General features: G+C 45.8%; 2 protein-coding genes across 3 annotated transcripts in view; one reads left to right on the top strand and one right to left on the bottom strand.

The window, feature by feature from the left end:
* The window catches only part of LOC135900007 (uncharacterized), a 57,315-nt gene extending 37,693 nt beyond the window's left edge, over positions 1-19,622 (bottom strand). The window contains exons 1-3 of the mRNA XM_065429440.2: positions 18,002-19,622; positions 8,031-8,180; positions 4,576-4,707 (exon numbers count right to left, since the gene is read on the bottom strand). Of these exons, the coding sequence (XP_065285512.2) occupies positions 4,576-4,707; positions 8,031-8,180; positions 18,002-19,593 (1,874 nt within the window). The 5' untranslated portion in view covers positions 19,594-19,622. The remainder of the gene's footprint in view (positions 1-4,575; positions 4,708-8,030; positions 8,181-18,001) is intronic.
* LOC135899961 (acetylcholinesterase-like) overlaps positions 1-26,383 on the top strand; it is a 478,426-nt gene that overhangs the window by 152,631 nt on the left and 299,412 nt on the right. The window lies entirely within an intron of this gene.

Consider the following 26,383-nt stretch of genomic DNA (forward strand, 5'->3'; position numbering starts at 1 on the left):
GGGAGTTGCTATTGCTGAAACCTGGGATAAATAGTTACTGGCACATTGAATCATGGTTACAAGGCTGTGGAATACGAAGACATCAACACGAAATGCGCATTATGGATGCTGTACGTAACTGACTTTGATGCGCGAATGATTACACGCATGAAAACCTACACCCGTGTCCACATTTTAGACTTGAAATATCGCTCAATTCACCCATCGCGTGGCCTCGCCATGCACTCTTTTTCAAGTAGTAATTTTTTTTACTCGAGATTCAAAAGCAGTTATATGCTTCTTTTATGGAAAAAGCCGCATGTGCCACTGTTCCCTTTTTAGCCTTATGGGCATAGAGCACACATGCACGCAGTGCATATGTGCTGCAAAACTCGCGCGTAAGCGGACGTCTTTTTCAATAGTCTACATGGCCTCCGGGCTCCGCTCCACCTGAACTTATGCGCCATGTTTATCTAGTCTGTTTTTACAGCGCCTCTCGGTCTCATCAGTGTAATAGTCGCCATAGGAGAGGAGTATAATATAAACAACACCTTTTGTGCACGTGAGACGTTCCAGGCGCATGTGATGCTCTTCGTCATTTGAAATTGTCATCGTCGCAGATCTTTCAGCTCTACAATATTTTTTACTGCATTATAATATATACGGACATTCAGGGCGAATTTTTGCCGTCGTCGTCGTCGCAGTCAGCGTTGCCGAAAAGCTCCACATATATTAGTACGCTTTATGTCTATGAATTCCGTATAAGCAATATAAATGCCGTATATTAATGCTATGCTATTGAACCGCCAAGTTTCTCACAGCAGTTCTTACGTTTTGGACTAAATCATTCCACAGAATTTTAGAGTGGCCGCCCACAAATAAATATCCCGAAACACAATATTAACAGCGCATAGCTTTTATCTTAAATCGCCTCACCATTCCATGGAATGACGAATAAAGCTAACATGCCGTCGTTTGCCCTGAAACAGGCCTCATTTGGATTTTTAGATGAGGTGCACAGTGGCTGTATACATGTTTACATCGATGGACCAGTCACACCTACAAGTTAAGCTGCCGCGGTGATGCTTCCACCAAGATCTGTCAAAATACAGCTAAAAACGTCCCATACATCGTCAATGACATTTGCTGAACTAGTAGCTCTCCGTGCGTCTCTTCATTTCATTCAGGAGGAGGAGCCACTACATACATCGTCAATCTGCTACGATGCCATGGCAGCGCTCCATTGTTTATTCTCAGCACTGCGCCATGGATCGCATGAGCAGCTCGTCGCAGAGATCAGACAAGTTCACCATCGAGTAGTTGACGAAAGACGCGATATAATATATCAGTGGTTGCCTAGTCACTGTGACATATATGACAATGATCGAGCGGAAGCAGCTGCCCGATCAGCCCACGATGGCGTCGACTGCGTTGGCATTCCTTTTTCGAGAGCCGACGCAGGCAAAAAACTTCGTGCTTGAGCGTAACCTAACGTTCATTAAAACTTCTTTCTGGGCGAGTTGGTGCATACTTGACATAAAAATTGTAACAGCGCAAACACATGCAACCACAAAGTACCAAGGACGAGACACAAGCGCTGACGAGACAGCGCTTGTGTCTCGTCCTTGGTACTTTGTGGTTGCATGTGTTTGCGCTGTTACAATTTTTATGTCAAGCCTAACGTTCGTTCAATAGGATTCAACCGACTTCACAAGTGCACGCCTTCATACCCTGGATCTTAACTTACAGCTCCGTATTCCGTCTGGCCATCGACGACGTGACTGAAAATTTCTAGTCCGTCTATGCTTGCATTTACAGCCCGCACTCCTTTCTTATCGGAATGAGAAATATCCCGCTTTGTTACTTCTGCGGGCGCAACGAAACGATCGCACACCTTCTATGGCAGTGCCCCCGCTTCTCAGCCACATTAGACGAACTGGACAAGCGCTGACTAACGGAAAACAATGCTCTTTGAAATTGGCCTACACGAATATCAGTGCGAACCGCTATGACGGCACTGCTGCGTTATTTAGAAGGCAGCGCACTTTGTAACAAATTGCGACTGCACACTGCCTGACGTAGAATGTGTTAGTGAGACATTAACACTGTGTAACACTATGTGAAGCCTTCGCAGACTGCGCGACAGCGGCCAGAGAAACAGTTCTGTGTACGCGTGTGCGTGTGCGTGCGCGCGCGTTTGTGTGTGCAGGGGTGGGTGGTTGGGTGGGTAGGTGGGTGAGTGTATGTGTGTGGTTTTTCACAGGGAAGCTGTATATGGCTAGGGCACTTCCGCCGTCCGAGAACAACCCGCGAACTAGCTCGTTGGGGCCCCTCGGCACAACCGCGTGAACGCACTCGTGCCACTGCTCTCGTGTTCGTCGGCGTCGTCTGCTTCCACAGCTGGTTCCGTTGCCGCTCATTGCTTAAGGGCGTATGAGCCATACATTGGCAAGAGGAAACTATGATCATCAGCGATGGCTCGAACATCGTCGTCTTCCACCGCTGGCTCCGTTGAAGCTCATTATTCCGGTGTAGAATTTCATTTCTCTTTTGTCGTCGTAATGGGAAGGCTTCGTTATTTTTTTTTATTTGCGTACGCATAAACCATTGCTTAAGGGGGTATGAGGCATTCATTTTCTTAAGTGATGGACGCATTGAATAACAGAGGGGATACGAGAATGTGTGTGCGTACCTGTCATCACGATGACCACTGATCAGCACAATAAATATGTTCGTACCTTTGTTCAAAATTCTGTCACCTCCCTGTCGTGCGCTAAACAGCTTCGCTGGTCGACCACATTCACAGAGTGGAATAGCTCATAATTTTTTTGCTTTTCTTCTTATTATTTTTTCATCTAGCGCATTCCTTTCCCCCTCCCCTGGTACACGGTAGCCAACGGGGGATAATCTCTGGTTAACCTTCGTGTCTTTCCTTTGCCTTTCTTTCTCTCTCTCTTCTTAGACTAATAAATGTTAAGTTCAAAACCACACCGGTACTCAGACCTGAAAATGATGTAATTTTTCCTGACCCGGCGTTTTTACTGGCAGCGACTGTAGTGGCCCTGTGTGATGACATTACAGGCTCCACACGGCGGGTTTTTTTAGGGGTGCCAGGAATTTCTATCGCGTTTGCGTTAGTTGGACCTAAAGTCCGAATGTATTTTTTTCTTCTTGGTTGCGAAAATAAAGCAAAAAATATATGTGCGGACTTTAGTCGGACACGAGTGCATTTCGAACACCACCCGAGGAGTTCAAGCGCGACGTTAATAGACCCAGCCACGTCTGTCAGTGCTTCGTCCTTCAGGCGGACCTGACAATTTTTGTCTTTGCCGGACGTGGCAAGTTCCTGATCTAGCAGAAATCACCTAATTGCTGAATGATACTCAAAGAACATGCTTCGACGTGACATTTTTAATCGCGAAATATTTACCTGCTCATGGTAAAATAAGTTAGACCGCAAAAAGCACACCCGCATACACGCGGAAACCCACATACAATAACTCCAACAAGGCCCCGCAGACACCCGCAGACACCCGCAGACACCCCAGAAGTGATTGCGTGTGTAAGTGTGCGCGTCAATGCCGCTGTTACCCCCTAATTTGTTTTACCATAATGAGTTACTAACTAGACCAACATCAAGTCCTTCTATTTTATCTGCTTCTCAATGCGCTTTCTTGTGTACAGCCTTCTTCCGCGGACTTGTACGCTAACGTTCTTTTCAGCTCATCATGCTTTGTTTGTGCAGGCGGTCACTGGGTAAATAGGTCGGTGCTAGGCGATGCGCACTATTTTCGAATTTTTTCTTACGTTTGGCACCTGTCTGTTATCAGGAAATTGTGTATATCATGAAAGCAAGCGCTAGAATATGTCGATAAGCGAGATTTATTATTCTTGATTTTCGACCGACAACCTGATGGGCAGCTGTCAATTTAAGTTCTTTGAAATGCGGCATCGTTCCCCTGACTGACTGATTGATTGGCCGACCGACCGACTGACCAACTGACTGACTGACTGACTGACTGACTGACTGACTGACTGACTGACTGACTGACTGACTGACTGACTGACTGACTGACTGACTGGCAGTCAGTCGTCAGTCAGTCGTCAGTCAGTCGTCAGTCAGTCAGTCAGTCAGTCTGTGACTGACTCAGTGAATGACTGATAGTCAGTGACGACCGACCGACCGACCGACCGACCGACCGACCGACCGACCGACCGACCGACCGACCGACCGACCGACCGACCGACCGACCGACCGACCGACCGACCGACCGACCGACCGACCAACCGACCGACCGACCGACCGACCGACAAACCGACCGACAAACCGACCGACAAACCGACGGACAAACCGACCGACCGACCGACCGACCGACCGACCGACTGACTGACTGACTGAGAATGAGAGAGAGAGAGAGAATGCTAGTCGCGTTAAAATATAATTTTTTGTGCTTACTGGGAGTGTGGTCATGGTGAAAAATTGCTGAGCACGAAAAGTGGATGCTTTGGTCACACAATAACTTGAACACAATGTTCAGCATAATGTTTAACATATTTATGAACTAAAGAAGACAAAGTGTAATAAGAACAGTGAACAGTTCCCATGGCAATATCATAGACGATGCTGATGTAGAAGGCTTCGCTCCTGACCACTTTTTCTTCGGAGGCGTCGAATTCTGCGGCTCTCTTGGTAGTTGTGCTGCGAGCGGTAGTTCCGTGCTTCCGTCGCTGCACAAAAGGAATAAAGAATTCTTGGCGGGTGCTCTATATATTCAAATCACAGCACGCACCCTGTACCCGCACTTAAAAACAAGTTTATTTACAGCGTGCAGTGGGTTGCTCATTTTCATCTTAAACACGTGGCGGAGAGTTCCTGACTACCTGCTCTCAATTTGTGTTTGAACGTGGGTTTTCCTCGACCTTCTGCGACAGCTTTTTGTCCTGGTGTCTCTACAGTTCATTCCTGTTCTGTAAAATAAGCTTGAATAGAATTGAACTGTGCCTATGTGATCTTCCTTTTATTTAGATTTTTAGCACAGAAGCTACTAAAAAGTCTGTTTACCCCAATACTTCATATGTGTATTTAACATCGTCGTTCTTTCAAGTCTTCCTTTGTGAAAATGTCCCAGTTTCTGGTGCTGCTAATAAGAAATACTCATGATAAGTATTTATAACAAAACTAGTGGTGGCTTTTAATTCTCAAGTGAAAGTATGTTGATGCCTACTGACTCTGACTTGTTTTTTGTCAGACTGAGGATAACTCTCAAAATGGCACCTTGAGTTAAGGTCTGCTGTAAAGGAAGCCCCAGAAGCCGGTGAGATTTTTCTTCGCTTAACCGTAAAATGTGTGTGCGTCAAGTCGAATTACCTACTAATTTTTTACTTCTTATCCTGAAACACAACAATGAGGAGTCTGAGGCTATAATAATTGGAATCTGACCGCAAGAAGTCGAGAACGTGTATTGAACTTGGCTGTAGTTTACTGTAATAGCGAGAAAATTCAGTGCTGTCAAATTGAGAGATGCTTGGGCTAGTTGCCTGGAATATATATGCGCACATGGCTTTTTCAAATAACCAGATGCTATACACAGACTCAACCAGCTGGAATATCGCGAGCTGTGCTTTATCGTATGTAACACCACATTTAAATTTCCATAAATAATGCAGAATAATTGCTGACCCTTTGTAGTTATCTGTTTCGTGATTGAGGTGCCAGTTAGTAAGATATGAAAAATGTTGAGAAACAAGCCGGGAATTTAGACTTTTGTGCAGTGCTGTTCTCACGCAAAGTAAGTAAGCTGGGCGTTTTTTTTTGTGTGTGTGTGACGGTCTTTCTAAAAGGTATTTCATATTTCAATAACTTATGAACTTGTCAGCCTGCCTACGCAACTGTTTGTATATCAGATGCAATTCAATCAGCTGTAAATAGACGTGTGTGCGGTGCTGTGCCGGTGACGTTCTTTTTTTAATTCGAGTGTTGGAATTACTCACGGTTGCCCGCACTATGCCTAATGCGTAAGGGTACGTGGTATGATAAGTGCCCACAATTGAACTACATGTAAATTGTGCGTTTATCGCGTTTTACGTTTCTTGTTTCATGATTCATATTTGTTCTTCTATTATGATACCGCACGTACGTATTACGTCATATTCGTGAAACTAAGATAATCCGGCTAGCAGGCAGCTACTCTGGCGCCCACATCTCCTTAACATGCATTCAATAATTAGAAAAAAAATAACCTTAGCAGATCTATGCAAATGTTAAGTGGCCATGCATCAACAGTGTCAGTGTAAAGCCGACAGGAGTCTCCAAATAGCCGACAGGAGTCTCCAAACGTAATTTCTTTAGCTGATACTGGAATCTTCAAAGAGATCACACAAGTTTGTAGAATATATCATAAACACCAAAAAAAACTTTGAGAAAGCACTCTGCTGGCGGTAGTGACACACATTATTTATGAAATGGTTCATCGTAACGTTGGTAATTAATTAGAGAATTGCAATATGATCACATGCTTTACAGGATTTTTATCAATATCTAAACACGATCTTGCACGCTTACTACATAGTTCATCCTCGACACGTCTTGTTGTCTGACTATGGCGATTACATAAATATATTCTTATGGCTGCGTCTGCCATCGTTTATCGAGAACTTGATATTCAATTTCAGGTCTTAAAAGTTCACTACACACACTGTCAGACCCTCAAGAATATTCAAACAAGAGGTACTTAGTTCAGCAAAATTTAAGCTTGATACGTCCTCTTATGAGCGTGTGGCAATCGTTTAAACTTTGCTCACAGACACGTGCACAAACTGGCGTCGGTCGTGTCGGGTGGAGGAGGTAGACGAACGTCGTTTGACTCTTAACGATCAAGCCGTATAAAGTGCTAGCTGCTTCTCGATGTTACCTTGAATTCTTGGACTTTAAGTGGCTAATAAGAATTTGACAAATGAGGTCATATTTCTTCAGTTACTGTGTACTGAAAACCAGATGGCTGGCGAAAAATAACTTGTTCCATTCGCTTATAGAGCGCTCCCATATTAAATCATGGCGCCTTTTGGTTGCGGCAGCCATTACGCTTGCGGATGGCTGGGGCATCTTAAAAACGTGCCACATATTCTGGCAAAGGAGGCTTACTTCTGTACCAGTCGGAAACAATAAGAGCAATGGCGGCCGATTGTTACATCTATCAAAGGTACTTGTCACATAAAGGAAAGCGGCAGAATTTTTTTACCAACTATCAGAACCCATTGGAAAAATGTAGATTCATAGATCTGCTCTGGGTAGTGATTGACTGATTGGAAATATTTGCAGCAAGAAGTTTATGCCACCGCCTCCTTCGCAACGTTCATTTGTTAAATTAATGAAAATTGATTCTAGGTGAAGTCAAACATTTCCGCTATTTAACAGTTAGCAATTTGACGTGGATCAGTCGCTTGCATTTAACCCGAAAAAGTCCGAACACCATGCAGCATCAAAGAAAATAAAACGTCGTGCGGGTCCCATTTATTTGTGCCCATGGAGACATATTTGTACGGAGAACAAAGGGAAACGCTAATTGAGTAAAGAATATATTGTAGGGTAATTACTTATTTAGTAAATAATTTGCTGAACGATCAACCACTTAAAACTCCCTTCAGGATGTCCAAAACGCTATTATGGGCCCCCATTGGCTTAAATCAGAGTTTTTAGATGCCACATTTAGCGTATCAAGACGGATAGGTTGGGTTTTGTGAAGATAGAAGAGCACGCTCACAAGGAAATAAATATATCCTATTGCTCATTGAAAATACTCTTCTAGTCTGCCCAATGTCTCCACAAACACTTAGCAGCTCGCGGCATGTTAATTCCACGTATCAAACAGAAACGTGAACGCTGACACCCACGCTTGAAGAACGTTACTTCTAGGAGCCGGGCTTTTTCCTTGTATCTCGACACTGCGGCCAACCTCGCCTTGTCGTTGCGTACGCATTGCACGGCCCCCGAGCTTACATAATGCGCCAACATATACCCGTACCTGAAACATAGCTGTACTAGAGTGGTTCACCTTGTTGCGACAGCCTTCTTCCACAAATCACAGATCTCCGTCTTCGACGCTTGCATGATGGAGTAGTTTCGCGGCTTCAGAACGAGGAGCTGACGACTCTCTGCTGTGTATGCTGGCCATTCGAACCCGGCTGAAGGAAACTTTGGTTTGCTGAAAATACAGAGCGAGTGTTTGACTACAGGGTAGCAAGGGCAGCACAAACAGCGGCTAATGATGCGCAGCAGAGACAAACAGCAAACAGCAGCAGAAGATATGCGCATGGTTGCGCCTTTGATGAGGCACTCGTCACGCGAGACCAGTGTGAGCTGCTCAGTATTATTGGTACGCCTTGAATGACTGAAGGCTTCTAGCTGATCCATCTCTTGGGTCCTATAGAGTCAACCAAAATTAGAAGCAAAGAATTATTCGCCAACAAAGCGAAACGGTGCGGGGCCATTTTCGCTGATTGGAACAGTGGCACTATGCACTACGAAAAAAGAAAAAGAGATTTGGGGGAAGGCTCTTTCAGAAAAATCTAACGTCTTAGTGTGCTTTGAAGCGGGCTTTAATTTAAAATTAAACATACATTATAGACGTCGCCCCAGAGGGGTACGTAAAATGTTTCGCAGGTACACCAGCGTAACGCACGTTGTAACTGCTGCAGAAGCACTTCCACATGGGCGTGGACTTCGCTAGCGGGTAGTGGTAAATTAGCATAAATTTGTGTTTTAATTTTGTTATGACAGCTCTTTAAAGCGTCACCCGTTCTAATTAAACTGTATTTCTCTTCACCTGGTCACCTACTATTTCTTGCTCATCTTCATTTTCTTCTGCTTGCAAGTTTCCTACTTCCGAGGTGCTACTTCTACATTCATTTAAAAAATGCGGATAATCTGATACTGGAAGTACCTACGTGGTTACGTATGAAATATGCACCGCACATGGCTATATATAAAATTTTCATACACATGTATAAACATATCGCTAGAGCTCATTCAATCAATGAATAAAAAAATAGCTTTATCCAGATATTTGAAAGAATGCATACAAAAATTGTTGGACTAAAGAGGCCTTTATACGTGCTCAAAATTTGAATTTCTCATGCTTTGTGTGCACGTTTATTGTTATGATGGTAATCTCGACATTCATTTGATGAAAACTATTTGCTCTGTTTATTTTTGTAGAACTTTTTTTTACATAATATAAATTGCACACTCCTGTTTTTCCACCTGTCAATACAAAATAAGAACGTAAATATGCGCCTTCGAGGAGACGTGGTGATGAATTCCGAGTTTTGGGGGCGCACTTGTTACATTACACATTTGAAAAAGAAATAGAAATAGTTAGTAGTTAGCTACAGAACAAAGTCCACGCTGAAGCAAGCTATGAGGATAATGCATTGCTAGAAACGAAAGCGCAGGGGAGATGGTCGCGGGGAGCCGCAGGTGGTCAAAATTAATCCGGTGTCCCCCGATAGCCCGTGCCTCCTAATCACACCGGAATTCTGGTGCTTAAAACCACATAATTTCGTTAATTTTAACATTTGTCTAGTTAATGAACATAATTGAGACATGTTTCAAAGTCACACTGATACTTCACTCACGTTTTATTCTCAATACAATACGTTCTCGGAACGTCCACTGACGATTTCACTGGTCCGTATAAATGAATCGTTCTCCTAGCTCCAGCTAAGATCATCCATATGGATAAACAATGGCCGTAACATTATTGAAACACGCAGGCTGTTTGTCCGGGTGAGCACAATCCTGCAAAGCTCTTCAACTCCGCGGTAATAGGCGCGGAAGCGCAGAGATCCGGCCGTATGCCACAGCTAATTTTTCAAGACTTTTTGAGCTCGGGTTGCAATGAAAGCCCCCGCCAAAATGCTTGATTGTATGCACTTTGGTCATTTTTCGTTGAATTAGTGCAGCCTCGTTTAAGTAAAAGGGCCTTCAGCGAGAAACATTTGATACAAGCATTTGTGTGAAAGCTTTTCACGATCACCTGCCGTCCGTGATCTGGCTAATAATTTAGTGGATGGCCGCCGACACGATAAATAATAATAAGCGTTTACATGTGCCAAATGGGTTCCAAATTCATCTTCTGATTGGCTGCCATCTTATACAGGTATTTCGACTTTTTTTATACAGCTAGAGAACGCACTCTTATGACAATCACTGAGTTAGTGATAATATAGCAGTGGAAGGAAGACGAAGTGCTTCTATTGTGGAACACATAATAATCAATTAATCTTCTAATTTACAGTACTATCGTCCCACGCTCCACTATACAAATCTAGATTGTCTCTACTTCTAACCATAAGGAAAACCGCCTGCTTCTTGGCCAATCTCCCGTAGTGGGTACGCGCCACTCTCGAGGCCACAAGACAAGACAAGACAAGACATCTCGCCCGTCTCTGTGCTTTTCTGGACTTCTCACTGCACCTGTGGGGTCTACAGCCCCCTACGTCACGGTGATGGATGTGCAACACCCCGAGGATCCTCTCGGTTCCCGTTCAGCCGCGGACATCGGTTCGAGGAAGCGAGGGAATACGTCGAGTGGTAGCGAGGACACAGAGCTGCACTCCGCATCAGGTGACGAGTCCTCGGAAGACAGCTTTCGACTTGTCCAATACCGCAAGGCCAAGCGAAGAATTATCAACTCATCTTCGGCGTCCAGCTCGAACACTGTGAAGACAGCGCCTCAACGATGGCCTCACTCCATCTTGTTTGTGCCACAGAACGCTACCGACAACCTGCGCATCCTCAACAGGCAAGCCCTCTCTATGTATCTCGAAAACACTGTGCCAAACGAGATCAAGGATGTCAGGATAAACACTAGGCGAAACATTCTGGCAATCGATGTGATGAACCCGAGCGCGCTGACCATACTACAACATGTAACGCAGCTGGGAAACATCAAGGTCCGTCCCATTATGCCAACGAATGGAGCCACAATAACAGGAGTGATCTATGACATCGACAACGAAATTCCTAATGCAGACCTCCCAGTTCTCATAAAACCAGCAAGTGAACACAACGTGATTGTGCATATTTGTCTCCTCGGCAACACACGTTGTGTGAGGCTAACGTTCAAAGGCGACTGCCTTCCACCCTACGTGAAGGTCGGCCACTTTCGACACCAGGTTCGACCATTTATCCCAAGACCAATGCAATGCTACAATTGTCAGAAGATTGGCCATGTGAAGGGTGTCTGAAGAAATTCGGCCGTGTGCCCTCGATGTGCCGAACCCCACTCAGAAGACAACTGCAGCGCAACCACATTGAAGTGTCCTAACTGTCAGGGTGATCACTGCGCCTCTTCCAAAGACTGTCCCCAGATCAAGAAAGAGATCACCATTCTTAAACAAATGGTGAGAGACAGTTCTACCCACAAAGAGGCCGCTGTGAAAGTACGGCGAAGACGACGTCACCGTCGAAGGTCTTCACGACGGAAAACGTCAAGCTTCCAGGAAAAGTCAATGCGTCAAGCATCATCATCAGCGGAAGTTTCCAGCACTCCGAACACCGATGTTGGAAGGGAGAATACTGCCAGATCTCTCTCCACAAAGGAATGGCCGCCACTTCCGCGTACACGACCGCCAGAAGAGCCGCAGAAGAAGCCCCCCCTGTACAGCAAGGTGCTGTATCCGAGGAGTCGCGGAAAACAGATGAGCAAGTGATAGCACTTCTTAGGCCTTTAATGAATGCCATTCGCGTGTTGCTAAGCAACATGCACACACCGTCTGCCAGAAGTGCGCTTCAAGTACTGGACGCTCTGAGTCCGGTGCTGGCAACCCTTGAGTAGATCATGGCTCAATAGCCACGGTCTTTTAGGGAAGAGGTCCGACAAGCAGCTGTTTTCCAATGGAATGCGCGCGGACTCAGAGCGCGCCTTTCGGATTTCCGTCGCTTCGTGTACGCCAATATGTTTCCCATTATCGTCATTTGCGAGCCGAACTTATCGAACACAATCAGGCTTTCTGGATATGAATTATTCATGTCGTCAACTGTTTCTGAAAACAGTAAGGTTTTGGTGTGTATTCGCCGTGACCTCACCTACACTCATCAGCCTGTCCCACCTAATGACAATAATCAATATATATGCCTAAACGTAAGGAAAAAGAACTTGGCCTTTACTTTTGTGGGCGCATACCTATCTCCGTCAAGTCGATTTGATTACAAAAGACTACAAGACATCCTTTCCGCAACCTCCCATCCCTGGGTCATCATTGGAGATTTCAACGCCCATCATACACTCTGGGGAAGTCCGATGATCAACGGAAGAGGCAGATCTCTGGTATCTTTCGCCTCCAGTAATGAACTTTGGCTGCTGAATGATGGAAGTCCTACGTTCTTACGTGGCTCCACGTACAGCAGCTGTCTTGACTTGGCCTTCGTCTCAGGAAGCCTAGTCAGACGCGCAGGGTGGTTTGCGGACATAGAGACGCACGGAAGTGACCATATCCCCACGTACATCAAGATCAGAGGATTGTCCCCTTCCAAAATAAGGGATACGATCCAAAGAGTAGACTGGCCTAAATTTCAATCTATTATGGAAGAACACTGCGACGCCAATCAATCTTTCGACTTGGAAGAGGCAATCAAGAGCGCGGTGCAAGACACTATGCGTACTCTCACATGCTCTTCGAGACTGAATGACTTTGATGTGGAACTAGAACGACTTCGAGCAATCCGACGACTTGCTGAACGAAGATACCGACGTACGAAGACAATGGACGATCTACGGACCGCCAGGCGCACGCAAAAGAAGATACAGCGCCGGTTAGACAAGCTCGATTCGCAACGTTGGGCTGCCTTCTGTGAGTCGCTAGATCCACGCAAGCCTTTATCTCAACTATGGATAACGGTGCGCGGTCTCCGGACACTTCCCGTACAGCGATTCCCATTCAAAGCGCTTGCCCTCTCTCAAAAGAGATCGGAGATTGACGTGGCAGAGGATTTCTGCGCCAGACTATCAGGCCAACTCACAGCTACCAACATTCTATCACCTTCGAGCAGCTGTCCGCCACCACGTGATCACCGGTTGGATCTACCATTCTCAGTCCACGAACTTAAGGCAGCATTAGCTTTGTGTAGCCGCACATCAGCGCCAGGACCTGACGGAATTTCCTACCGAGCTCTGTGTCACCTGGGGGAGCGAGCGAGAGGAGTTCTCCTCGAGGTGTACAATGAATCTTGGAGAAATGGCATGCTACCAACAACCTGAAAGACAAGTCGCCTTGTTCCACTGCTGAAGCCTGGCAAATCGCCGTTGGAGCTCTCATCCTATCGCCCGATCGCTTTGGCGAGCTGTGTGGGCAAAGTAATGGAGAGGATGGTCCTAGGACGTCTGGAGTGGTACCTGGAGTACCACAACACCTACCCAGATGCCATGGCGGGCTTCCGACGCGGTCGATCATCGATCGATAACGTCATCGACCTGGTCACCTACATTCAACACGAGAAATGCCGTAAGCGTCTCTGCGCTTCTTTATTCCTCGACGTTAAAGGGGCGTATAACAACGTTACGCATGAAGCCGTCCTCTCTGCTCTCGCAGAGGTAGGAGTGGGTGGTCGGATGTTTCAATGGATACGGAGCTATCTATCCATGCGATCCTTCTTTGTAAGCACCGAGGGAGGCCATACTTCTCTACATTACAGCTACCGCGGCGTCCCCCAGGGCGGTGTACTTAGCCCTGTGTTATTTAACCTAACACTAATTGCTCTCCTTGAGCACGTGCCAACCACAGTCAGGCTTTCAATGTACGCCGATGACATTTGCATATGGACGTCTGCAGTAACACGCCTACAGTTGAGAGCGAGAATTCAGAGAGCCGCCACACAAACTGTTATCTACCTCCGTAATCGAGGCCTGAAAATTTCCTCAGAGAAATGCGCACTAGTGCCATTTACGCGCAAACCCATGGCCAATTACAGTGTAATGATAAAGGGCCAAATAATACGACGTGTCCGATCGCACAAGTTCCTAGGTGTGATAATCGACAGGGACTTGTCATGGAGCCCACACGTATCATACGTGAAAAAAAGGTTGACAGGCATCTGTCACCTGCTCAAGTTTTTCGCTGGCAAGACCTGGGGAATGTCGCCCAGTGTCATGTTGCAACTGTACAGGGTGCTTTTTCTAGGATTTCTGCGATACAGCTTGCCAGCAATAAGCAGCACAGGTAAAACAAATGTACGCACCATACAAAGTCTTCAGGGTCAAGTGCTCCGGATTTGTCTAGGCCTGCCTCAGAGTGCTTCGACAGTGGCTACAATAGCAATCGCTGGAGACCACCTTGTCAGGACCCACACTGAAATTGAAGTACTCAGGACACATATAAGGCATCTGGCCAGGACTCCCCGTCACCACCTGGCTTCCCTAACAACGGACAGACCACACACATCTTTCAGCCAGGCGATAACCGCATATAATGAGTCATTGCCAGCTTGTTTCACCCCGGCTGCGAGACCTTCGATTCCTCCATGGTGCCTCGCTCAGCGAAAAATCAACCTCGCTATACCTGGTATTTCGAAAAAAGCTGATCTGTCATCGCCAGCCCTTAGACAGCTCACGCTACTACATTTGTACGAGAACTACCGTGATTCTACGCATATTTACACTGATGGATCTGTTCTACCAAGCAGCTCCGCGGCGGCAATCGTCATACCAGCGAAAGCTACAACAATCAAATTTAAGACGACTCACGCCACAACATCGACGGCAGCAGAGCTCGCAGCGCTCTTTACTGCCCTTCAACACATTGGCGATGAACCACCACACAAATGGACATTATTCTGCGATTCGAAGGCGGCACTGCATTCTCTACTGTCACCTCTACGACGCGGACCGCACGAACAGCTAATATTCCATATTACAGAAATGTTACAACATACAAGGGATGCGGGCCACAAAATAACCTTTCAGTGGCTTCCAAGTCATTGCGGGATTATCGGCAATGAACGGGCGGATCACGCTGCCCGCTCAGCCCATACTGAGGAGCGCCACGTCCCAATTCCTCTTTCTAGAACTGACGCAGCACGGAAGCTCCGCCTACTTGCTCGGCAGTGCACCGCGTCGCAATGGAATGAGCCACATTTAAGAAACACGCGACTGTACTCACTTGACCCAACATTAAGTCTTCGAGCGCCATTACAGCTTCGCCGTAGAGACGCCACGCTTTTATATCGACTTTGGTTGGGCGTTGCCTTTACTAAAGCCTATGCATTCCGCATAGGGATGACCGACAGCCCAACCTGTGACCACTGCGGCCTTGAAGAATCAATTGGCCATATCTTGTGTGCCTGCCCGCAGTACAGTTCCCAGAGGGCATGCCTTCGCCACGCACTTGACCAACTGGATGACCAACCGCTATCCGAAAAATTAATTCTACAACGTCGAAAGGACCTATCGCCACAGAAGAAGGCCGTGCAAGCGCTATTGCGCTTTTTACGATCTACCGGCCTGTGTGAACGACTTTAGCTGGAACGCCATTTGTGTGTGCGCCTCCATGTGTGCGTGTCTTTTTATTTTCCTTTTTTTTAGCGTTTTCCTCTGCCATCATTCTAACCCCTATTCCCCGTCCCCAGTGCAGGGTAGCAAACCGGAGACTCATATCTGGTTAACCTCCCTGCCTTTCCTTTTCATTCTCTCTCTCTATATATATAGCAGTGTGTGCGCCTAGTCTGAGAACGCGTGCACGTATTCTAGAGAGATAGCACCATGATAGCGCTATTCCCCCCCGCCACAATTGAGATAATAACAACTAAAAAGTCATTAATAATTTGATCATCATTAGGCATAATTTATTAATCGAAAGAATTAAACTCTTCAAAGTGTCCCATGCATGCAGAATGCCCTGCAGTAACAGGTTGTTGGATCATTTTGATATAATGGGGACAAGTAACAAAGCATGCGGCAATATACGTACTCGAGAAAATTGATATTGTCATCTGACCCATCGGAGCACACGCGCAACATTTATCGCACGCACCACAGGCGGGCGCTGTAATGCCTGTTCGGCCGAAAAAAAAAATACTTGGCATCGAAGACAAGAAAATCCCCAGCTACCATCTGCGAATCTGCAAAGAGCCCAGCTACTGAAGTTCTCATGGAATTTATGGACGCCTTAATTTTGCGCCAGCGCTTTAAAAGCAAACAGTTGTTCCTTTAGAAAGCTGTCATGTACATCTGCTAAAGTGACGAGTTGCCATGACTTGAACTATTGGCACTTAAAAAGAACTTAAAGCCATTCTGTGCATTTTGTTATTCCGTCGTCAAAATAAAACCATGTACTGCATTTTCGTCCTTCATGCGCTTGTTCGTACATGCTGTATAACAAACCTAACCATGTCAAACTAACTAGCCGGCCAGCAAATCCGAAAATTCTGAAAGGAAGTACGATATGGTTAATGTTGCATCAGGCTCTATTGTTTTCAATTTTAATTTTGCATTTATGTTGCAACTATAATGCACACACTCAAGACCTGATTGGACAACTACAATATGAAAATAATGTGAGGTTGCTAAGGGGGCTTGACATATGACCATTATTCAGTAAGCGTCTACTGAAGTCGGAGTAAAACATACCACGAAAGGCTACTGTATAGATAACGTTACCAGCTGTAATGGAGTGCGGTGGCCACTGCATGAACATAGCGCCGTGTGTTTTTTAGTGAGCGTACAAACGTGCATAAGTCAAAGTTGTACATGCGCTCCAATTATTAGATGTTCAGCAATAGATTATACGAAAGCAAGAGGCTGCTGTCTGAAAAAAGAACGTTCGATGAATATTTATGCTTGGAAGGGTCGTTGAGACCGAAAAGCCTGCCCAGCTTCCAACCAGCTTAGTATGCGTATTCACAAATAGCCCTTTGGCACATGTTTTCTTTCTTGGCATGAAACCACGGCAGTGCTGTTGGCACTCGTTGCCGCTTTTCTACTTCAAGGGTATTCCTACAAGCGGCCTGTATACGAGCTTATTATGGAAGAAAGATCCTGGCTGATTCGAAGCTGCAGTGTTGCTTTCTTACCACGTTCACGGGGAAACGTCATTTAGCAATAGACCGAGGGTGACGCAAATGAGGTGACCACGTTTTTTTTTGGCGTATCGTGACCTGGAACAGTGGTGTGTGCCGAGTCCCACGTTGGCTCGAGCAAAGCCGTGTACATGCACAGCTGCTGTTTTATGTCAAGACGTTCAACGTGTCAGTCATTGCGCAGACGGGATGCGTTACCTCCACGGGAAGAATCAGTGATCATGAATGCTAAAACACTATGTACAATTCGGTACACTTGGCTGGGATACAAAAGACGAGTACCTCATCTCTGTTACCAAAGCAGCAATGAAAAACGCAAAGCACGTATTTACATTGGAAGGAAGGAAGGAAAAAGTGGAGAAGGAAGGCAGGGAGGTTAACCAGTTTCACTTAACCGGTTTGCTACCCTACACATGGGAGCGGGATGGGGGAGATGAAAGATGGGAGGAGAGAGAGATACATTGAGAGAGGAGAGAGATTTACATTGGAATTTATATTACACATTTGGGTTTGCTGCTATATTAGAGAAAACGATTTGAATTTAAGGGAACTTTTAAGCTGACCTGTTCATTGTTTACAAATTTAAAAAAGTTTTGCTTTGTGTAGCTGTGATTGTTTAGTTAACGTCTTTCTAAGCACACAAATCTTTTATGCAGTCACAAATGACGGACTTGTCTTCAATATAACAGCGTGACAAGAAATAACAGATAAAATATTCATTTTCGGGAACGCTGCGTGGAGCAGTTGAATTCTTTAAAGTTGGCGTTAAGGAAGCAGAAAAGTCTGCATACTTACGGTCATGCGTTTACTTCAGTTACTGTATATTGTATGGTAGTAGGATACGGTAATACACTACGGTGGTGGTGCAGTCGGTATCCGCGTAACGTACGCTTTTTATGCATTCCATGCGATATTCTTAATTTGATAATTTACTTTTGCGAATTAACTTACCCGTTCCGTATAAAGTGGGCGAAAGCTTCGACCATCTCCTTCATGAACATCTCTTCATCCTTTGTGTAGTCCTGAGTCTGCAGGAACCTTTTGCCTACGTTACCCAAGGGTTCTGTGTAGCGTCTTTTGTCTTTCATAAGGGGCAGCGATCCGAGCGTGTATAGCAAGTCTGCGCCATGCGCCACACCCATCCACGCCGGCACGAAGCTGTGAGAAGCCTTGTGAGCAAACAGGTATCTGTACACATGAACTCCATCCATCGCAGCGGCATCGGCAAACAGTTCCGTCGGGCAGTCGAGAAATACGTCCCCGACGATTTCAGCTGTAATGTCCCTGGCTTGCTCGTACGTGCGATTGGCATCGTCTTCACCGTAATACATGTCAGCGAGCAGCCGTGCTTTGGATAACGGCATTTCAAACATCATCGACAGTGCGGCGGCTCCTAGCATTCTGTGCTCGTCTGGTTGCGCATCTGACAGTGCTGGGAAGGCTCTGAGTACCAAATTGTAGAACATGGTACCTTCGTTCGCCGTTGTGCCAATCAGGACGTCCCGCACTCCAAATTTTTCCCAAGAGCTCGCAGTCATGAACGGGTGCGGGAAGAAAGTATCGTTCTCGATAGGGACAAACCATCGATGAAGAATGCGCGTTGACTGTATCTCTTCGAAGACGCTCGAAGCCTCCGCTTGTCGAAGGCAGTACATTATGTCGCGTAGCTGATCACCTGCGCTTTCGTTAGTGATGTTGGAGCATTTCAACATTGACACTATGTTATTAAAACTGGATCGCGTGTTGAAGACCTTGTTCAAAATCAAGGAGAAGGGCGCGCCGCTCTGCATAATGGCCTTCTGGAAAAGGCCCACGCTGTGAGAAGACTGTGCATGCAGCGCTACTGACATGGCGCCAGCGCTTTGTCCCCACAAGGTGATCCGGGCGGGATCTCCTCCAAAGTGCGCGATATTGTTGTTTACCCACTTGAGCACAAGGTTTTGGTCCCACAGACCCAAGTTTCCTCCAGACTCGGGATCTTGGGCGTCCAAGAAGCCAAACATGCTGACCCTATAATTGAAGGTCACGAACACGACGTCGCCCTCGAGGGCGACAAAGTTTGCGGGGTCGTACAGAAAAAGCGCTGAGTCGCCCCACTGAAAGGCACCGCCGTGGATGAAAACAACTGTGGGAAGCGGCACATTACGGCAGGCAGCACTTTTCCGCGTAGTTGCACACTCCTGGCCTCTGGCTGGCCGCCACACGTTGACGTGGAGGCAGTCCTCTGACGCACCCGAATAGTCGAGCGCCAGAGGGCCAAGCAAGTCGAATGGTACTTGCCGACAGGGGCTTGGCTTTGATGTCGCGTTGTACGGACCTTCCCACGGAGATACAGGCCGAGGTCTTCGGAAACGAAGCTCACCGATTGGAGGCTCGGCATACGGTATTCCGAGGAAGGCGTCCACTTCTTTTCCGCCAGCTTGGACCCGCGTGCCCACTACAAATCCCGAGTCGATTCGCACTTTAGGAGAGTCTTTCGCAGCAACGAGGAATACTGCTGCAACCAGCAGAGAGGCCAGAAGGCATACCTTGACAGCAGTCATTCTCCTCCTACCGGGAAGATCCAGAGCTCACCGAATATTGCTCTGCCTCGTATACGTTACTCTTACGAGAGTCCGCTTTTCGTCCGACACGTGTGGCCATGTAAAGCCTCACTTCCTTCATCATCCGCAATGGTCAAAGTTATATGGCCTTCGAGAAAGTTCAGGCGGAAGGAACGCTATTTACTACGGCGAAAGGGGCGCATTTTTTCCGCCTCATAAGAGCGTTACCTTCAATCACCGCTCCAGGCACCACTCGCAGATTGTCCTTCGGCACAATTTTATGATTGCTGAGGGCGTTTACCGTTTGTGCGACCAGACTACCACCGTAATAGCTGAATGAGCAAGTATTCAGGGTCTTTGGACTAATAACAATAAGCAACGTTTTTCGCTTTTTTGCTACTTGTAGGATCCGCTAAATTGGACAATAATTTGTCCTCCCCATCGATAATTTCGATGAATTCTATATAAACGAAACGTAGACGCCACAGTCAGATGTTATTGTACCGTCGGTGACTACAACCAAATACGCGCTTTCACTGAGTGGTCAGTCAGCAAGGTCACTCACCTATTCGTACCTCACCTTCGCAGTCTATATCGCAACCGCAAGGCGGGCTGCTTGAAGCGAAATGTGTGTGTGCTTTGCTACTTCCACCCAACCGTCAGCATCGCATAGTTATTTAGTGTCTTCAGCCGACTTTATGCACACTACTTTCTACGAGACAAATGGTTAAGTACACGTACTAATTTAAGCTTGCAGGGTGCGAAACTGAGTGAAAGTTTGTTTTCTCGCGAATTGTCTAGAGCCTGAAGCTAAGGATGACAAGCGCAGTTCACTTGGTAGGCTCTTTTGTGAATCCTTCATTCCTTACTACATGCTGTTTGGGGCACGCTATACTTGGTTAGCCTGAATATTACTTCACATTACGTGCCATAACCGCCTTTATAACTGTCGTGTACCAGCGTACTCAGTAGACAGAACGTACTAACGTATATTCCTCAGATCACAAGGCCCGAATACACAGGAACATCTTGCACACGAGCTTCTAGAAGTGCAAAGTAAAATAGAAACAGGAAAAGAAAGCAGTAAAGGCCAAATCATACGGGCAGGTCCCTTCAAGACAAAGAAGGCTTATAATTTTTTGTAATGAACTGTGGAACCTGATCTAGGTCGCCACATATATACCTCGAGTAGAATATTTTGATGCAGCGTTTTCTACGCCCACTGCAGCTGATAGGCGGGTTCAACTAGGTTCAGCTGAATATTCAGCTGGATAAAAGCTTATGAACTAAAATGCACTCTGGTTTGCCTAACTTAAGTTTTGAGTTTCCTTCTGTCGTCTAATTTACGCCCGATATAAGCGGATTTGGCTTGATTCCCATTGAACCCTGCAGTAAACTCGAAAAGCTTTTCGACCATTTTTAACTCTGATTTGTTGGGTAGTGCCGGTAGTGATGGTGGTGAGTTGTAGCAACAGGTGGGTTTAACCTAGTCATCAAGGCCGGCAATTGTTCCGCCCAAGCGTCTCCTATAATATGCCTGTGGTGTTTCAGCACATGCCCATTTGTCCGAATTTCTGCCGCCCAGAATGGCACTTTCATGTTTATTCTCGCTTTTGCGCTTTTTTTCTTAATTTCTTGGAATGGCGGGCTTATTTCTCTTTTGCTTTATTCTCAGAGGCAGGAAGGACAACCTAAATTTATCAGATAATTTGGATAGCACAGTTTAGAAGCTGCTACGTCGAGACAAGTTCCTCGCCTCTTCCATAAAATTTCTACAGATTACGCTAGGACTAGGAAATACGTGGACAACTATGGTGCAGAATAAACAAATAATGGCGATAATAGGAAGCTTCAAATTTGCGCACCCGAGGTCTAGAATAAGAAGTAGCAGAAGAAGTATTTATTTCCATATCACAAAATACAGGTAAGCAAACACTTGTCGCACCTGTAGCCAAAGGCTAGATAATGGTCCGATAAAATATACACAGGCAAAAACCTAGCACAATAGAAGTAGGTAACATAAAGACAGTAACGTATGTCATGATAACAATGGAAGAGATAAGAATGGTATACAAAATAGTATCCATTGCGATTATTTAACAAACAGTAACATCTGTCATGTATATTACATACAACTTAATCAAGGAGATTAAAGTCAATATACCGTGCACAAAAGAAAATGTAGTTTACAAGTCGAGCCTATAATATTCTTAAAGAGCATACCATAATGCATAATTTATTTTTACAATGTTAGCCCTAGCAAACACACCAGTGCACCTCCAAATGACCACAGTATAAGCTAAATTTATTGCTTATAAATTTAGCTACTATTGGCTCACTTCAATGCGAAACGATAGTGGAATTATTGTCGTTAACAAGGTTAAAAAGTATTACTTGAGAAACCTTTAGAAGTGTGAGGAATTAATGATTATCTCTGGCAGTTCAGGCCGCAATCCACTGGGCTTACCACTGAACATAAAATAAAATGGGTACAAAAGTCATGATCTCTGTTCTTTTCTCCCCACTTGAAACGAGGACTGGAGAACAAAAGACATAAATGCGCTTGTGCCTGTTGTTCCTCAGTCCTCAAGTGGGGCGAAAATGACATCGATGATTGAATTGTAACCAACTAGCTCAAACCAGTTCCCTTCTATGCAATGGAACTTGCGAACTGCATCGCAGCGTTGTCCTGCAGTGGTCACCAGCCTACTGCGGAATCAAAGCAACGCACGAGGCTCACCATGCTGCCAAAACTGGACAAGACACTTTGAGAGACATGGTCCAGATACATTTCTAGAGAAAAGACGCGGCGACACTGGTATCTGTACACGCTTGGCGTCTCCCGCGATCCCTCTGGATAGAGGCCAGCTACCAGTACGGAACGCTATATAAAATAAATCCATCGTGCGACATTTACATGCTGCGAGGCCGCTACGTGTCAGGGCGGTCAGGGGGAAAGTCTCTGAAGGCGTCACTGGACATTCAAAGGGACTCGAGCTTGTCGCTACAGCCCATGGCAAAGCACCACTGGTGCGCTACGCCCCACCAAGGCGCTGCTGACGTTCTTGCTAGCCACGAGCCTTAACGGAACCTTGTAAATACCTCTGTAGTCTATCTTTGTGCATGCATGCGTGCGTGCATGTGCGCGTGCGTGCGTGCGTGCGTCTGTGTGTGTGTGCGCGCGCGCGCACGTGTCCGTGTGTGTATGTGCGTGTGCGTGCGTGCATGTGTGCGTGCGTGCGTGCGTGTGTGTGTGTGTGTGTGTGTGTGTTGTGCGTGTGTGTGTGTGTGTGTGCGCGCGTGTGCTTGCGTGCGTGAGTGCGTGTGTTTATCACTGTATACCGTACTGTATACTTGGGTTTAAAAATACCCAAGAGATTTAGAGAAATCCTAATGACTGCATAGTAGCGGCAGTCGTGTGTACTTACAGTCACTATTTTTTTTTCATCACGAAGCATTATTTAATGAATTGCTTTCAATTCGTGAACTTCTTAAGCATTCCTTGAATCGCAAACATGTCAATTAAAAAGTTACGGAGCACCATAAATAACCTCCGAATCAAGCATTTATTTCGGGCTGAAGTGTGCCTAGTTGTTTTTTCCAAGAAATAACAATATCCCGCGAAATACGCGAAATATGAAATCGATGCGCGCTCACGCACCGCCACTCAATTGCCTCCAAGCAACCATTTAAAGATATGCGGCTGCATTCGTCTATCGCCACATCGTATAAGGATTCGTCGTGTAGGATGGCTCGAGTGGCTTCGCTACCTAACTAGCGTGGTGCGATGAGCGTCAGCATGTGCGGACGCAAGAACGTGCTCGATCATGAGGCACTCGGGCTAGCTTTAACCTTACCGTATCATGAAATAAAGATAGAAAAAAAATTCAACAATGGTAAAAAAACAGTGCTCAAAAGAGCGGGGAAACAAAAAAAAAAGGCAGCTCTCGGAAAAACAGAAAAAGTTACTCAGGAGTTGATTTCAATAAACAAATAAACCAAAAGCACACAAGGCGTCTCAGCCGCCCACACACATAAAAAAAGAAACAGCCAAAGGTGCAACTGGTTCAGCCATGTACCCCTTCTATCTCTTGAACTCCGGAAAAGAGGCAAAACAAAACAGTTTTTTACCTATTTATATCTTTGTCGCAAGCTTTTTTTTAAATGTAAGGATAAGGTGATATGATGAAAGTGTGTTAAACAGTCATGTTTTACGCCAGTTGTAAGCCGTTATTTTCCACGGCCAGTTATAGCACGTGTTCGAACAGGTCACCCTCTGAAGCGATTCAGAACTTGCTTCTTCCAAACACTTGTGCTGTTGAAGCTTTCACCAACGGTAGACTCTGCCTAAATATGCCTTTAGGGCATCCTGTGTGGTAGTTTCGCTACTATACATGCGGTCTCTGATGTAGCCCCACAAGAAGAAGTCCAGCGGCCTCACGTCCGGTGACCTTGCAGGTCAGGGTACAGGTCCTTGCCTGCTAATCCACTGTCCAGGAAAAACCGTGTAGGGTCACGCTCCAGATTGACTACTGCTATGCGCAGGAGCACCATTGTATTGAAACGAGATGTTCGGGAGGTGCGCACGGGGAACGTTGTAACAGACATCGTTCATGGGGCCCTCTAGGATGTCGTTGACGTAGCATTGCGTTAGTGTGTTGTGAAAAAATATGGGTCAGATGATGTTGCCATTAAAGATACCGCACCACACATAAAACAACCACTGGATTGGCGTCGTGTTTGTGCCAGCCAGTGGGGATTCCTGTCACTCCCGTAGTGTGCGTTGTGAAAATTAACGTTGTGAAGTTAACCTCGTCCGTCCAAAGGACGCGAGTGAGAAAGTCCGGTTCTTCACATTTCATGCAAATCCAATTGGCAATGTCTGTTTCCAAATCTCGGTCTTCAAGTTTTTTTGAGGATGTGCGTGGCACGGGAGCATATGATCTTTTGTTTTTAATCCTCCACAATGATGACCTTGAGGTTATGGTCTCCACACTGGCGTGAGGGTTAGCAGCAAAGACTGCCAAAACATCCGTTTCCGCTTCTTGAACTACCGTCACAGTCCTGTGTCGCGTTCTTGTGAAGCTACCCGTCTCGCAAAGGACTTCGCACGTTCTAAGTCTTCTTGACAGAGTAAGGCGTCCTCCGCCAGGCCACATGCGGCAGGAGCCAACGTTTCGACAAGAGGACTTGTCTTCTTCAAGGCGACGTATGCTTTCCTCGCCACAGTATGTATAGGTGGGGTTCTTCTAAAGGGGAGAGGGTGCAAGGCGGGTGGGTGCGGAAGCTGTGTTAGGGTGTCGAATTGAGAATAAAGGAATGCTGTGCACAAGGCCAAGGCCAGGGCCACCCCCCCCCCCCTCCCTTGTCTGTCAACCACGTGTCAACACACGCGTGTTAGCCGGCGTGTCAACGGTGCCTGACACGCCGGCTGAAATAAAAAGGAGCAAAGAAACAAAAAGCACAGGATACGCCAAGAAACCAAACTACCTGTTGTTGCCTATAGCTTGAAATTTAGCATAGCGCATAGATTCTAAAGCTCCCTTTGAAACATTTATGCCTATTGGTCGCACTGTCTTGAACTTATGGATAAGGTATGATTCTCTGAGAGTCATACCTTATCATACCACAGAGAATCATACCTTATCCATGAGTTCAAGACATTGCAACCAACAGGCATAAACGTTTCAAAGGGAGCTTGAAAATCTATTCGCTATGCTAAATTTCAAGCTATAGGCAACAACACTTAGTTTGGCTTCTTGGCGTATCCTGTGTTTTTTTTTCTCTTTGCTCCCCCTTTTTTTTCAGCCGGTGTGTCAGACGCCGTTGACACGCCGGCTAACACGCGTGCGTTGACACGTGGTTGACAGATGGGGGAGGGGGGGGGGTCAGTGGCTCTTGCCTTGGCCTTGTGCACAGCATTCCTTTATTCTCAAGTCGACAGGCTTTCCGCGTTGCCGACCCCACCCGCCTTACACCCTCTCCCCTTAGAAGAACCCCACCTATATATACTGTGGCGAGGAAAGCATACGTCGCCTTGAAGAAGACAAGTCCACTTGTACAGCATACACCTTTTTCTCGTTTTGCTCATCGTCTTGAATTTTCATCTCCCGCATTCCCCGTGTATTCCAAGAATCATTTATCTCGTGCGACTTCGTCCACAACGGCTGAAGTGTTCGCAATCCTGTATGCGATAAAATTTATATTTTCTATAAGAGATGCGCGAAAATGGATAATGTTCAGCGATTCACAGACAGCTCCAACATCACTCTGTAGCACGAAAGGAAAAACAGTCAGTGATAGTATAGTACACGAAACACTTAAGAGGAAGCTTTTGCTCGGCCCCAACTCCAACGCGGCCTATTGAAATACATGTAAAACGCAAAAACGTTTTCCTGAGATAACCCCTGGACCGATTTTAATGAAATTTTTGAATTTGAGAGAGAAAGTTAAATTCTAGTGACAGTTGGAAGCGGAATTTTGATTTATGTCCTGAATTCTGCTAAAAGAATTTTCAAAAATTCGTAAATTGAAAAAGAAATAGAAGAACGAAGTTTACAAATTCATAACTCTTCATCAAAAACAGATATCGCAGTTTTGTAAAAAGAATCCATTAGACCATTGAAAGCGGACAAATTTGATGTGTTATTTTATATCTTAGGTGAATATGTTACGTTGTTTACGAAGGTTCTGCAAAAGTTGTATTCGCATATTACTGAATTTTTTGAAATTCATGTATAGCATATCAATTTTGTCCGCTTGAGATGCACTATTAGATGTAATTTACAGA

Source organism: Dermacentor albipictus, chromosome 4 (assembly GCF_038994185.2).
Source record: "Dermacentor albipictus isolate Rhodes 1998 colony chromosome 4, USDA_Dalb.pri_finalv2, whole genome shotgun sequence".
In the NCBI taxonomy this organism is placed as follows: domain Eukaryota; kingdom Metazoa; phylum Arthropoda; class Arachnida; order Ixodida; family Ixodidae; genus Dermacentor; species Dermacentor albipictus.